Source organism: Camelus ferus, chromosome 3 (genome assembly GCF_009834535.1).
Source record: "Camelus ferus isolate YT-003-E chromosome 3, BCGSAC_Cfer_1.0, whole genome shotgun sequence".
Classification (NCBI taxonomy): Eukaryota; Metazoa; Chordata; class Mammalia; order Artiodactyla; family Camelidae; genus Camelus; species Camelus ferus.
The window spans coordinates 79,552,213-79,567,102 of record NC_045698.1 but is presented as its reverse complement, the minus strand read 5'-3'; the positions used below and the strand labels follow the sequence as shown (position 1 = coordinate 79,567,102).

The following is a 14,890-nucleotide window of genomic DNA, read 5'->3' as shown; positions in this document are numbered from 1 at the left end:
GGACGTTTGGGTATTTTTTTTTTATTTGGTGCCCACGTGCATAGTACTTTTTACATTTCCTTACACACATACATAATCAGTAATTCATTATATACTGTGTTTATGAAATTACCTGTGGCTTGCAGAATGATTTAACTTAAAGCAGCAATGAAGTAAATTTACATGTTTTAAAATTTTTGTATGGCAGAAGATGAAAATATTTGTAACATGACAGGGTTTTGATGTCCATTAATTGAATAGCTCATTTCAATTGATAAAGACCACTGGGAAAATATATTAAAATGTAATTCACAAAAAATAAAAATATAGATGGCTAGTATGTAAGTGCTGAACCTCATTAGTTATAAAAACTACAAGTAAAAGCTGAAATGCTGATTATCACCTCTCATAGTATCAATAGTTAAGAATAATTACCAATATTGGCAACATTGTGGAGAGGTAAGTCCTGTCATATTCTTGGTGAATTAAATGTGAATTGATACTACATTTTTAGGGGACATTTTGGCAATATCAAAAGGCTTGAAACTATAAATTTCCATTTGTTTATTCACCTATCAAGTGCCTAATGTTCCTAAGCATTGGGATAAGACATAAGGTCCCTGTTCTCCTGGAACTTTCATTCTAATTGGGAGGTAGACTGTCAGGTATGAACTTAAATAATTCTTGAAATTTTACGTTGAATTTTTTGAAATAATGGAAAGAAAAAAGACACTTGATAGCAAATATTAAATTTACCTGTGTTTTACATGATAATGATGGAGGAAAGATAAAACATGTATGTATATGAGTGATTAGAATCTTGTGTTAGAAGAATCCTTAGAAATCAACTCCCGTAGTTCATTCTATGTCCTCATAGCAGATACACCTGAAACTTAGGCTGATAACTTCTAGTGATGGCCACAAGGAAAACTCTATCCATTTTGAGGTGATTTAGATGTCATTTTTACTTTCTGACAACGTTGTCAGAATACTTGTAGTGTCATCAGTTTAACCAAGGATGTTGAAGACTTCAGGCAACACAGGTAAATTTAAATATATACATTATATACATACACATATGTATGTACATACATACACTGGAGCAAAGTCTAGGAAAAAAAAGTCTTCCAGAAGTCTAGATCTTTAGTAACTCTGAGTCATTAAAGTTATTAAAGATAACTGCCATTTCTTCTGTCCCTCACATTTCTCTTATTTTCGTTCATACTTAATTTGTGTTATTCTCAAAGCTTGCTACATGCTATGCACAACACAACAATGTATTTCCGTATATGTGTGAGCCTACCAGTAGACTCCTTCAAGCACATGCTTATTATTGAAGGATTTAAAGTCTAATTAGAATCTTAAATTACTGCATCAGGAGTAAAAAAAAAAAAAAAAATCAGCATTTCTTTGAACCATTACTTGAAACATCAGGTCTTTGCACTGAGTATAGTGTTCTTAATGAAATGTTTGATTTTTAAAAATCCAAGAAGGGATACCAGGACTTCCACTGTTTCACTAGTCTTGCTGTAGACCCGAGTCTCCTTTGTCAAACTGTACTTTCAGTACAGCACATTTAAATTTTTTTAATAGAAGACTGAATTATTTTCACCGAGCCTTGAAGCATATGGTTTCAGTCGACAAAATAGTAGCTCTTCAGCCTTGGGAGTGGAATCCATCCTCAACTTTCTCCAACTCTTCACAATCCCTCGGCTCCATTTGGAAGGAAGGGTCCCTTTCCTTCCCATTCCTTCCTCAGCGTCCTCCATCCTTCTGCAGACCCCTTCTGTCGACGTCTTAGCGTCGCGAGCCACCGCGCAGGAGAGGATCCCCGGGGAGCGGCGGAGGGGCGGGGGCGCGGGGAGAGGGGTTGGGATGGGCGGCCAAAACGCGCCCTGCTGAGGTGGGGGAGAGATTGCACGAAGCCCACCGGGAGCCCTGGGACCCAGGAAAGAAGGGCTCCGGGAGGGCCGGAGGGCCGAGAGTGTCGGTGTTGCGTGCGTGGGCTTTGACCGCACGCCCTTGCCACCCCTGCCACCCTTCTCTGTTCGCTCCACGCGTCTCCCCGCCCTCTGAGGGCCGTTGGTACATTCCCGCAGACTCCGAGAGCTTAAAAGGGGCCGGGGGAGGCTTGAATCCAGCAGGTTTGGTCCCGGCTTGTGTGGGCGGCACGTCTTTAGATGCGCAGCCCTGCCTGAGCGGGTGTCTCTTGATATCTTGACGAGGGTTTCTTTAAGCTGTGGCACTCGTATTTGGAGGCTTTGTGTCTGTGTGTAACTGTCTAGCTAGCAGCTCGCGCCCCTAGTCCCCGGCTCCTCGGCTCGCTCAGCCCCAGCACTGCTGCCCAGCAGCAGCGAGACGTGCGCCGCCAGCTTCGCAAGGGATGGAGCAGACCGAGGTGCTAAAGCCACGCACCCTGACCGACCTGATCCGCATCCTGCACCAGCTCTTCGCCGGCGAGGAGGTCAATGTGGAGGAGGTGCAGGCCGTTATGGAAGCCTATGAGAGCGACCCGGCCGAGTGGGCAATATACGCCAAGTTCGACCAGTACAGGTGAGAGCGCTCTCGCCCTGCCCGCGGAGGATCTCGGGCGCCCGCCTCGCTGCCAAGCGGCGCCGACTCGGAGTCGGAGCGGGAGCGGGCGCGGGCGCGGGATCAGGGGGTCGGGGTCTGGCTCTGGAGGCGCCCGCCGGGCCTTTCCCGCACCCCAGCGCCGCGCCTCCTCGCCCGCAAGCCGCTGGGCCGCCGTCCGGAGCTTTGGGCCGAAGGTGGGTCGCACTGGTCGGAGACTGCGGCAGGCTCCCGGAGGGGAGGCCACCGCGGGGCTGCAAGTTTTCTGTTCTCTTCTCGCCAATCGACCCCTCGGCTTCCGAAAACCCTCCTCTCTGGAGCCATCGTTTGCCTCGGACACGGTGGAGGAGCGCGGAGACCTCGGTGGCCCTCAGGCTCTACCCGGCCCGCCACGCTCAGGCTCCCGACTGGCTGGACTAACCAGGGGTGTTCCCAGGAGAGAACTCCAACAGCCGTCCGCAAAAAGGGGTGACGGTGGAGGACACAATTAAACGACACCAGTTCTCCATCACTTCTCTCTCGGTCGCCTGCAACAAGGCTTCTGCCAACAAGCATTTTTGCTGATACAAAATAACGTCTCGGGGTTGTCAGCTGCTATTGTTCAGTTTATGCTGCTCCCCACTCCCGAACCATTTTGACTCCCGGGACTGCGAGTTTATTTAAATCCACTGTCAGGTTCTCAAATTAAACTAGTGCTTCTCTTTTAGCCCCCAAGCAATATGCTTTTTCTTATCCTTAGATCTGAGGTTCTGGAATGTAAATTGAAGAGCCCTGCTCCCCAGGTGTGCTTGGGTGAGATGCCCTGGGAGGCTGCTCCATTCAGCGAGGGCTTGGAGATTAAGTAAAAATAAATCACTGCACCAGCCCTTTGAGACGAGAAGTAAAACTTAATCACCCTGAAAAGTGAGAGTTTCTTTTCTGACGGGCAGCCAGCTCTTCAGAGTTGGTTGTGGTGAGGGCAGGGAGAGGGGGAACGGCTGAAAGAGAAGTATATGGACAGGTGAAGCTTTCTTTCCCAGCAGTTTCTGTTAGTCACTCTACCTCAACATACACATATAGTGTTACACTGTACATCGTATGTATTGGTAAAGTTTTGTCACCAAGGACTGTTTCAACTGTATTTTAGGATTTGAAGTAAAAAAGTCTAGTTAGGACCCTGTTTTCCATCTGCAGGCAGCCCTAGGAAATTCTTTTGGTTCCTATTCTTTCGTGGCTGCCAATGAAGCTACCAGTTTACTTTAAACTTGCATTAACTGCAAGTGGTTGAGGGCTTGTTATGGGCTCTGGTGCTCTTCCGGTCACTTGACACATGTATTAACTCATTTCCTCACAGCAACTCTATGCGATAGGTACCATTCTTATCCCTGCTTTTCAGGTGAGGAATAGTAGACAATGAAAAGGTTGGGTTACCTGCACAAGGACATACTAATGTCATTTAGCAGCTCCAGGGTTCAAATTAGCATTTTTTTTCCCCAGAGCCTACACTGTAAACCACTACTAAACTTCATGAACTTCCGGCAGACAGGCATATGATGCCATAACCGTCTTCTTCTGCCTAGGTTTATTACTGACCAAGTTAATTAACCAGGGTGGGTTGTAAGGGCTTTCCGTCTGTAGAACAAGGGCATTTCCATGGGCCTTGAATTCATCTTCACTGACAAGCTGTAAACCTGCTGGAACACTGCCGTTTGGATTGATCTATTCCACAGGTTTCTGAGGCACAGGTCAACAAGACAGTGGGTACAGTCCTGGGTGGGCAGCTGGAGTAGGGAGGGAGGAAGATAGGGGAGCAGAAATCAGTGGGATGGTAATTTTTGCATCTAATAAATGTTCTGGCACTGTGAATGATTCTGATCTCTGACCTTGGGAAGGCCAGTGCAGAAGAATCAAGATGGAATATGTTCCAGTGCAAGCCAGGCAGTAAATTCTCTGAAAGAAGCCCCGAGTATCAAGAGGAGTGTCCCCAGGACTGATGGAGGGAAAAGTAGGCTCCCTGGTACAAGAACCAAGTTTTCTGGGGTTTAAGGCTGTGTGCACAGCCCCTTTCTAGGTCATAAAGGCTAGAAAGTCAGGATGACTGACATGGAAAAAGCACTCACTAATCAACTCTGTCAGTGATCCTCCACCAGCACCTGGCCTCCAGCCTGGGGGAGGGGAGGGAACGAAGGTGGCATATGGGACAAAAGTGAACAGATGACCATGTGAGCAAATGCTACCCCAAAATGGGATAAAGATTCCTTTCCTTAAAAATGAGTCTAAATGAATATCATCATTATCAACTTTGCTAATTAGATGGTGTCACGAGAGGCTGTTGGAGCAATAAAAACTTTACAGTTGATTTTTGGGGGAGGGGGTTGGAGGGATGGTGTGGGTGTGGTGGTTTTGTTTGAGATTTTGGGGGCCAACTGCTAATTTGTCCTCATTGTAAAAGGTGGAAAGTATCATTTTTCTTCCCTACTGTGGTCTCTTTTGTTCTGGTACTTAGGTCAACCCCCACTCTATTAGTTGGGGACTTTCCATTATGATGCTTTTGAATGTGGATGTCCTTTGTGTTTGGGCTACAGTAAAACTAAGGAGAATTCTAGAACAGCTATTTAATGAAACCTTGTTTCTCAAATTCTGGTTTAGCTACAGGGAGGAAAAAACAAACAAACAATAGCAACATTCTTGCCTAGAGCAGCAATGCACTATGCAAATACTTTCTGTGAGAAACTTTTATTCTTTTTATCAGTTTGAGGCTGGCACATGGAGAATTAAGGAATTTAGTTTTTTGTTTTTCCTGTTATCTTTTTCATGCCATTATCTAAAACTGAGCAGCTATAAATGCAGTGATTCAAAATACAAAAATGTCTAAAATGAACTGTGAAAAATACTTGTTTTCATTTGTGCTCGACTTCTACTTAGACAACCACATTTAAAGTTGCTTAGAGGTAGAAATATTCGCATTTGTAAATGAATGATACTTTATGACACACTTATTTTTCCCAGTGCTTGTTTCATCAGCCAGATTCAAACTTCTGAAAACATTTTTTTTAGGTATACCCGAAATCTGGTGGATCAAGGAAATGGAAAATTTAATCTAATGATTCTATGTTGGGGTGAAGGACATGGCAGGTAATACAACTATTCATTCACAGATATTTATTAATTTATTCTAGCATATGAAAAGTACAGTGCCAGGCTGGCCACGGGCCTCATGAGCACTAACAAATTGCATGTTATAATTGTTTGTTCACAATATCCCCTGATCCCAGCAAAAATTCTCATGAGAATTTGCATGAGGGGGTTAGACATACACCATGTATGACAGACCTGCCCCCAAAATGAGTAGTGAGTCAAAGGAGGTGCAGGTAGGAAACCAGTTTACCTTAACCTCTGTCTCCTATGGAGTTAAACTTTACATGGAATTGTGCTAAAACTTGACCTTTGTGGTGCTTTGAAGTGTGTAAACAATTGTGGAACCAAAGACCGAAGCATCCAGATTTGGAGCTAGAAAAGCAATTCACAAATTCAGAAAATTTCTTCCCACTTCAAGTTCATTGTTTTCTTTACACAGGAGATAAGGCAACTTAAACTAATGCCAATTCTTGAAACTTGGTTCCTTAATTTTTCCTTAGTTTATACATTTGCCAATCCTACTACCAATCAAGTTTTGTTATCTCTTTAAATAGATCCTCCTCAGTCTTTCGAGAATGTTAAAAAATAATAATCCAGACCCATTTTTGATGCAAGAAAGGAAACATGAATTTACAAGATTTGGGAAAGTTAGGTTTATAGAGTACATTTATGTACTTGTATGGAATGGAGTTGTTTCGTTCTCTCAATATTTTGTTTTTTCTTAATATTTTTTGAAAGCAGATCATAGCCAGGATTAAGATGAGGCCCTGTGAATTAGGAAACAAGTTTTTACGGTACACATATGGGTTAACAATTTGCCATATGAAATAAATGCTAGTAAAATACACAGGTTCATATCTTTTAATCAACCCTATAGCTAATACTACTTTAATAAACTTAAATACTATTTACTGTAAGATTACAGGAATGAATTCTTTCCCCAAATCCAATTTGCTTTCTTTGTCCTACCAATCTTGGAAGGTAATCATAGGTAGAATACTCTAAATCTACACAGTGTAAACATTGTGTATACTTCACAGTATAATTTTCAGGTGGTAACACAAATATGCATACCTTTTGTCCCTCGAAAGAAGGAGAAAAAAGAAAGAGACTAGGGAAAAAAACAAAAACAAAAACACTGTTATGTGATCTTCTCAATGTGATACAATTATTACAGATGATTATCCTTTCTAAAATTTATCTAATGTAGTTTTTAAATCAAGTTCTCACTGAGCTTAATTGCGTCATTAAAAGCTATATCTCAGAGAAGATAAATGGTTACTGGTTTTGTGTTTCTGTTATCAAATGGGTAGTACAATAAGGTTTTAAAAAGTGAACTGTTCTTCAGTAGGGGTGTGCATCAAAACTGTACCCCTTATATACATTGATATGGAAGACATAGTATTACTCTATTACTTTGCCCTGAGCAATGTAGAATTATAAATTGATGACATTTTAAAATCCAGCTGAAATAGACTTTGGCCTGGGAGATATCCTATTGACAGTTTGCAGCTGTAAGCTCTGGACAGACTGACAAGTCGGGCTACCGGGCCATCTACTGAGTTCATTTGTCATTTTGTGTCTATATAGCAGTATCCATGATCACACCGACTCCCACTGCTTTCTGAAGATGCTGCAGGGAAATCTAAAGGAAACTTTGTTTGCCTGGCCTGACAAAAAATCCAATGAGATGATCAAGAAGTCTGAAAGAATCTTGAGGGAAAACCAGTGTGCCTACATCAACGGTAATACATTGAATCCAATACACTTTTCAGCAAGTGGGAAAAACCTTGAACTCCCATCTGAACTATTGCTTACTTACATGTGTGCAGTAGAACTTGGATTATGGAATTATGATTTCATCTGCTTAGGAAGTGACTTAAAAGCCGTGGGTTTTCTTCTTTTAAAGCTTTGCATGTGAATTGGAATCACTTATTAAAAAGATTAGCGTCCACAGAAGAGTCGTTTAGCTGCCAAGCCTTAGGACAGTTGGAATCAAACATGAATTTACATAAGTAGAGTCTTTTAATAAAGGCATGAGGCCAAGTTGGAAGTATTAGCCTTTGGTTAGAAAACGTAAAGAAATGTTCTGGAAGTGATTAAGAATGCTAGCTAGTCCCTGTTTTACTAAAGTGCATACAGCATACTTAAAGTATTCTCAAGAGAAACTTTCCAAAGCCCATTATTTAGCAGTGATTTATAGATCTCGTACAAAGAATTCATTCTTTGCCCTAAATGTGATATAAGAGAGCCAAATGCTCTTCAGTAGAGGCAGTGATTAGCATCTGTATTCCTAGAGGGCATAGTATCTTTCCAAAAAGCTCCTTAAAAGCTTATATGAGATAATTTTTTTTATTCCCATTTACAGATGAGATTGCCAACACATAGGAAGATTAAATAACCTGTCCAAGGTCCCTCAGGATTTGAACCCAAGGAATTTGATTCCAAAGCCCATAGTCTTTGTTGGGATGCTATCTCACTTATATAAGATAAAATATTACAGAGATTTCTCTGTCAAAGCAGGTTCTTTCTTCTTAGATATTAAAATTCAATATTGGCTTGTTAGTTTAAGAATGCAAGTCACTTACAAAGGTCAGATAGCATAGCAAGTTTTTTTTTTTTTAACCCATTCACATACACAAAGGGGTTAGTTTCTTAGGTACCAGGAAACTCTTATTTGAGAGCTGCTATATAGAGAAGGCACACCAAATTTCCAAGAATAAGATTGCCTGTACTGCTCACAATAAAGCCAAAAGCCTTTCAGAGTAATTACTTACCGCCAGAGTCACAGAGTCTTTCTGAAGCTGGGTTAGATCTTGAAGAACACGTAAGATTTTTTTTCAGGGCTCTTCAATGTAAAAGCCTATAGGAACCAAGCAGGTAAGGTGAGTGATGCAGGCCAGGTGTAGCCTGTGGGTGCTGGTGTGCAAGCCACCCTGCCTAAGGGGACAAAAATGGCCACCCAGCTCTCATGAGATTGTCCTGACTTCTTTTTCAATAGAGGTGGGAAATTGTCATTTTTATGGGAAATTTTGCCAGTCAGTAAAATATTGGATAGGATAAGCTAAATATTTCTGTAGAGTGATTACTCAAAAGCCCCACAGTTTCAACCTTTGATTTTTACAGATGCCAGAGGAGGGCTAGAGATAGATAGTAATCAGGGAAAGATGTTTCAAGTACAAGGAAGGGCATCAATGAAGGCATACCATTGCAAAGAATGAAAGCTATGCAGACATGGTCTAGCTGGAGGGAAGGAAAGATAGGCTTGGATAGTAGTAGGAGAGTGAAGTGAGATCAGGGCCTTAACCTCCAAGATCAGCTTAAAATAAGGGTTTTCCTTGGTCAGCAGAATTCTGTTTGGGAATATCTAGATCAATTCAGTAGCAGTATGCATCATCAGATGGAGGAAAGGGAGAACTGGGGCAAGGAGATCGAGTTCCCTCTTGTAATAGGCAAAAGGCGGACATTGCCTCCACCAAGCTGGCATTCATAAGTATCACGAAGAAACGTCCAATATTATTGTGACAGAGGTATGTCATGGGCATAAAGGAAAAGGAGGCACAGACATAATAATAATAATAATAATAACAATCATGCTGGGATTATTAACATTAGGGATCAGACATGAGTTGCGGGGGCTTCTCTAAAGGATAGGTGATTTGTTTTTGTGGGATCTTTGCTTGCATTGGGTGGTCTATGCACTTGCAATTGGAGGGGGAGAAAAAGTTACTTGTATAAAAGCAGTCAGTTCTTCAGAACTTTTGTTCAGAATTGTGCTCAATTAAGCCAGTGTATTATAAAAGCAGTAAGCCATAGAATCGAAGAGTTTGCAGATCTGAGAATTAGGCTCCATTTTTTTTAAATGAGGAAAACTGAAGATCCTGGAAGTTCTGAGCTGTTCAAAGGCAGTCACTCTAGCTGGGAGTGGAACCGAAGTCTTCTGCTTCTAGGCTGTGCTCTTCTTTATTGTGTAGCTTCATAGATCTGGATCATAAAGCGTGCTGCCTAATAGCGCCTGTATCAACTACACTCAAACACTGGATTCCTTCCTTGATTAATCCTCAGACTCTCAACTTACTGTGTAAGTTTCTTATCACCATAGTTATAAAAATCAAGTGTTTTGTCTTTACTTTAATCTTCTTGAAGGCATTCCGCACAGGCCTTTTGACTTGCTTTCGTGTGGATTGGCTTACCAGGGGTCAGCTGTCATCCTGGGGTCTCCTGACATCATCCAGGCTTTCCTTTTGCTCTCTTCCTATTGCTGATCCTCTTGTTGCCTGAGCTCATTTGGGGTTCGTGCCCTTGTTTTGGTGGGATATCACCTCCAATGACTCTATGAGAAAGGGTCCGTGGAAAGTAAATTTTCGAGACTTCTTATATCTAAAAATCTCTATCTTCAACCCTTGCAACTTGATTGATAATTTAGTTGGATAATTTAGTTGGATAATTTAGCTCATGACCTGGCAGTCATCTTCTCTCAGAACTTGAAGGCAACCCCTTGTCTTTTAGTTTCCAGTTGTCTTGTTGAAAGCCTGGTGCCATTCAGATTCTTCAATCTTTTGATGAAACCTGTATTTCATTTCTAGAAACTTTTGGGACTTTTTCTTTGGATAGCTTTTCTCTGTCCCCAGTGTCATAGTCATGTACTTTGTTTCATGACTCTCATTTATTGTGCTGGGAGCTCAGTAGGCTCTGAAAATCTAGAAATTCGTGTCTTTCAATTCACGAAAATATTCTCAAGTACTTTCTTTGATTTTGTTGTTGCTCTTTTTCTGAAACTACTGCTGCTCAGATGTTAAACCTCCTGAACTAGTCCTCTGGGGTTTTTTAGGTTGTTTTTTGTTGTTTTCTTTTTAATCTTTCCTGTGTTCTATCTTTGGCCCTTTGTTCTTGACTCTTCCTTAGTTTTTCTTCCAACCCTTCTATTCAGATTTTTACTTCTGCTGTCATCTTTTTATTTCTAAAAGCTCTTTTTATTCTCTGGTCCTTTTTATATTTTCTCTTATCTCTATGAGGGTATTAATGATGATAAGTTGTGTTTTTGTTTTCATTTTTGTTTTTTTGACGTCTTCTCCTACTTGAAATAGAGTAGTCTATTTCAAGTTGCCTTTTTTCAGGTTGTTCTGGCCTCTTCTATGGTAGAGGTTCTGCTCGCATGTCTGGTGGCCTTGGCTGTGGGCTTATATTTAAAGAAGCAGGGACAAAAAGCTAATTGGTAGCTTTCACACATGAATGGTGTTTGTCAGCTGGACCTCACTCTAGGATAATCTGGTAAGGTTTTTCCTTGAGGAACAACCAACGGCAGTATCTACAGGACTTTTTTCTTGAGCTGATCAGGTTCTCAGAGAAGCTGCTTCTCATCTTTGCCTGAAGAAGAAATTCCTGTCTGGCAGCATTCTGGTGAAGCAAGTGGAGATCTTACCACTCAGTGTATAAATTTTCACTTAAGTCACCTGTTTTTCACCAGGTAGCCACCCATCCTGAGTTCATCTGTTATACTCTTTCTAGAGAATAGACCTCAGACTTCTACCAGGCGTGGAAGCAGGGTGAGGGAGAGGTGGTGAAAAGGACTTGAGACTGAACTTGAATAGGCTTCAGCCAGTTCTTGTACCTGTAACCCATCCTCACCTTCATTTCAGGAAGTACCTGTGCTGCCAGTTCCTGAGCTGTTTGTTAGTTTCAGGACATAAATCAGTTTATTTCTTGGCTGTCTCCAAGGGTAGCTGAGAATTTAGCTTTCTCTCCTCTGCAAAGCCAGCCATCTACTTTTAAGCTTTCAAATTAAAAAAATCTTTTTAAAAATTTCAGTAAAGTTTTCTCTTTTCCCATTTTCTCTGTGTTTGTACATTGATGCCTTTTTTCTTCTTTTACTGCAGTTGTAGGGGTTCTCAGGAAAAAGCAGAGTGCATATCACTTACTATCTTTAACTGAGAGGGTTCAATTCTAATGAATTTTTATCAATTCCATTTGTATCAAGTTGATTTAGGATCTTGGGCGATTGACAAATTTTTTTATCTACAGCTCTCATCTAAGATCCTTCATCTATTCTTCCTCTTGGATATTGTCTAGATTCCATCGGTTTACATCGGGTAGAGAATATTAGCCACACAGAACCTGCCGTGAGCCTTCACTTATACAGTCCGCCTTTTGATACGTGCCATGCCTTTGATCAAAGAACAGGACATAAAAACAAAGTCACCATGACATTCCATAGCAAATTTGGAATCAGGACTCCATTTGTAAGTATAACTTCTGTCTCCTAGAAGTAAATGCGTTGTGGATTGGCAGCATTATACTGTGTGCACTGCTTTTTTTTTTTTTCTGTTCTAGATAGAATTTGAATATGTTAAGTTTTGAGTATTCTTAAATTGGAGAATGAGATGAACCTGAACTTGGGGGAAAGGCCCATTATATCCTATTACTGTCTTTAACTTTACGTTTTCATTAAAAAAAAAAAAAAACTTAAATGCAAAGAGCTGATTATTGAAGAACTTCAAAATGTACACTTATTCCTAAAGAAACTATTTTCTCTTTATTAGGGAAGTAAGACTAAGAAGTACACTGCTACTGCTGTGACAATGTTCATGGTCTCATTAGCTGAGACAATACAAATAACTTGCATAGTTGACCTTTTCAAGGTTGAGACCCTATTCTGATCATATGAATAAAGAAGACTGCTGTTTTGATTGCCAAGGTGTTTTTTCTTTGAGTACTGATGGCAGCCAGCAGCAACATGGTATGGCAGTCTTCTACCTCTGAAACAAGTTAGCCATTTAAGGGAATAGTCTTAAATTGGTCATTGGAATGCCCAGAAACAGACAGTGCATGAAAACAAAGACTGAAAATCCTTATCAGCCTTAAGAAAGCACAGCCTTTGAGAGAAGGGAGGCAGCATTTTCTCAAATGATGGCCCTGCTTTGTTTCCTGCATTCCTGTCCCCAAGAGATACTCTTATCACAGGAACAAAGCAACACGACTTCATTTTCACACACTGAATTTTCTTACGCTGCTAGAAAAGCAGGACTACTCAGAACAAGCATGTTACATGTAAAGATTCTTACACAGCTTTCTGTTTTTTTCTTTCTTACAGGCAACTTCAGGCTCACTGGAGAACAACTAAGGAGCACCAAGTCCTCTGAGGTTTTACTTTAAGGTCTGATGAAGGTTTTACCTTGGGCAGGAAGGCCTCCCACCATTTGCTGTCCAGTAATACACTTTACAAAGCCAATACTTAGATCTACAATAAGGCAGATGCTAATTATAAGGCATTAAGTAAACAAATAGTGCCCTGAGCTACTATAGAAGATAAAAATCCCACTAAATATAAAAAGGCTAGTGATTTTTAAGGCCAAATCAAGTGCTTTACTGGTTTTATCCTCTAAAGCCATTGGAACCATACTGGGAATGTCAATAAGGTTTTTATAGTTTTTGGAAACACCTTGGTCTTTGAACTATAATTAGCAATAAATAAAAACAAGACATCAAACTGCTCACCTTGTTTTTTGGAGGACTAAATGTAGATGTCTTTAATATACTTTGTATGTTCTTAATACTTGAAGAGAATTTTTTGAATCTGTGCATTTTATTTTTTCAATCTTACCTTACAGATTTGTCTTCCATAAACAATAGGGTATTGTAGATAGAGAAACTTCTGGCGCTTTGCCATTTGGTAATGAAATGAAGGGCAGAAGATTTAGAAAAGTACACGTACCCAAACCCACAACAAACCAAAATGTCTGACGTGTCCAGTGGTCAGTCAGACTTCCTACTGCTGCCAAAATTGCCAAATAATTTTAATAAAACTGGATTTGAACATTATCTGAAGTTGTCTTTTTCTTTTACATGATGAGAAATTCATATAATTCGTGGTTTCTTAGATTGAGGTAGACTACAAGAAGCATCTTACCTTTTGGGGCTTTGATATGTGTTTCACCAACTGGCCAGAGATACTACCACAGCTCAGGGACATCATGAGTTTTGCCTGAAAATTGTATGTAGGGTCTGTGTGTGTCTCAACATGAATTGGTTTTCAGCACTTAAAAACTGGAGATTTCACTGAAGACGATGTGAACTTGGAAGTATCTGGCAACCTTGGACCCGCACTGCATTTTCAATACCAGTCAGCTGGGCTGGGGTCTGCCCCTTGGATGGGGCCACCTCTCCCATCTGCAGCAGCCCCCAGCTTGCTTGGTTCCCTTATTTATGTTATTTGCAAAGCCTACATATGCATTTGAGTTTGCTGCCCCTACTTTAGGCAATTTCCATAGGAATATCTGCCATAATCTTAGCATTTATTGTCTCTGAGAACTTAAGTAGAAAAGTCAAGTCCTTTGAAGATAGTTCTGGTTGTGGTGTTTATAGCATCTCATAGAATTACTTACATCTTTATATCTTTGCTTCCTCTCATCTTTGAGAAGGATATTAACATTTTCTGAGTGCTTACAACATACTAGGCATGTTATAAGTTGTTTAGACGAACTGCTACACTGAATTCCCCAAAACTTCCATATGAATTAGGTACTATTGGTTTTCTACTCCTGCTGTAATGTATTACCACAAACTTAGTGGCTCCAAGAAACACAAATTTATTTTCCTACAGCTCCACTGGTCAATAGTCGGAAGTTTCACAGCGCCATGTGCAAGGCCCATGTCAGAGGCTTAACTTTTGGCATGGGTTCATTAATCATGCACTTAGACAAACTGATTGATGAATGAAGGGCTTTTACCTGTGTTTCATGGGGACAGCATTAAGTTTAGTAATGATGCTTCATTTTTTTTTTTTTCTGACTCACAGACCACTTTGAAAATCTTCAAATGCTAAAGAACTCCCCAGAAAGGCCAGCACACAGCAGATTTGCATGCAATTTCAGAACAGATTCCTGGACCCTGGAATGCCCCTAGGGGCCTGAGTTAAAGAGCCCTGCCATGTGTGAGGCTTTCCTGAGGCTTCTGTCAATGGTGGCTATTTCAGCTCATTTTCTGAGCTAGGGAGGCCTTAGCCAACTGGGCTACTGTTTAACCTTTTAAAAGTTACCATGGGATAAAAACAAGTTCCAATGGGGTTTCTAGGAGACATCAGAGGCTGGTGTTACCTTGTCCCCGGCACGTCCACACATTTCACAAGGTCAGTTCTCTCTGTTTCTTAAGACATGAAAGATTTTGCAGACTTTCACAACTTTATTTATCCATTTGGTAGATGTTTTCTTTAAAAAGTGTACATAGG

At 40.9% G+C, this 14,890-nt stretch overlaps 1 protein-coding gene across 1 annotated transcript; it reads left to right on the top strand.

Moving 5' to 3' along the window:
* Positions 1-2,029: 2,029 nt before the first annotated feature.
* CDO1 (cysteine dioxygenase type 1) lies at positions 2,030-13,485 on the top strand. Its single transcript, XM_032476535.1, has 5 exons — positions 2,030-2,532; positions 5,587-5,664; positions 7,258-7,412; positions 11,737-11,906; positions 12,758-13,485. Exons 1-5 carry the CDS (start codon positions 2,363-2,365, stop codon positions 12,785-12,787), a joined length of 603 nt encoding a protein of 200 aa, XP_032332426.1. The 5' UTR covers positions 2,030-2,362; the 3' UTR covers positions 12,788-13,485.
* The last annotated feature ends 1,405 nt before the right edge of the window (positions 13,486-14,890 follow it).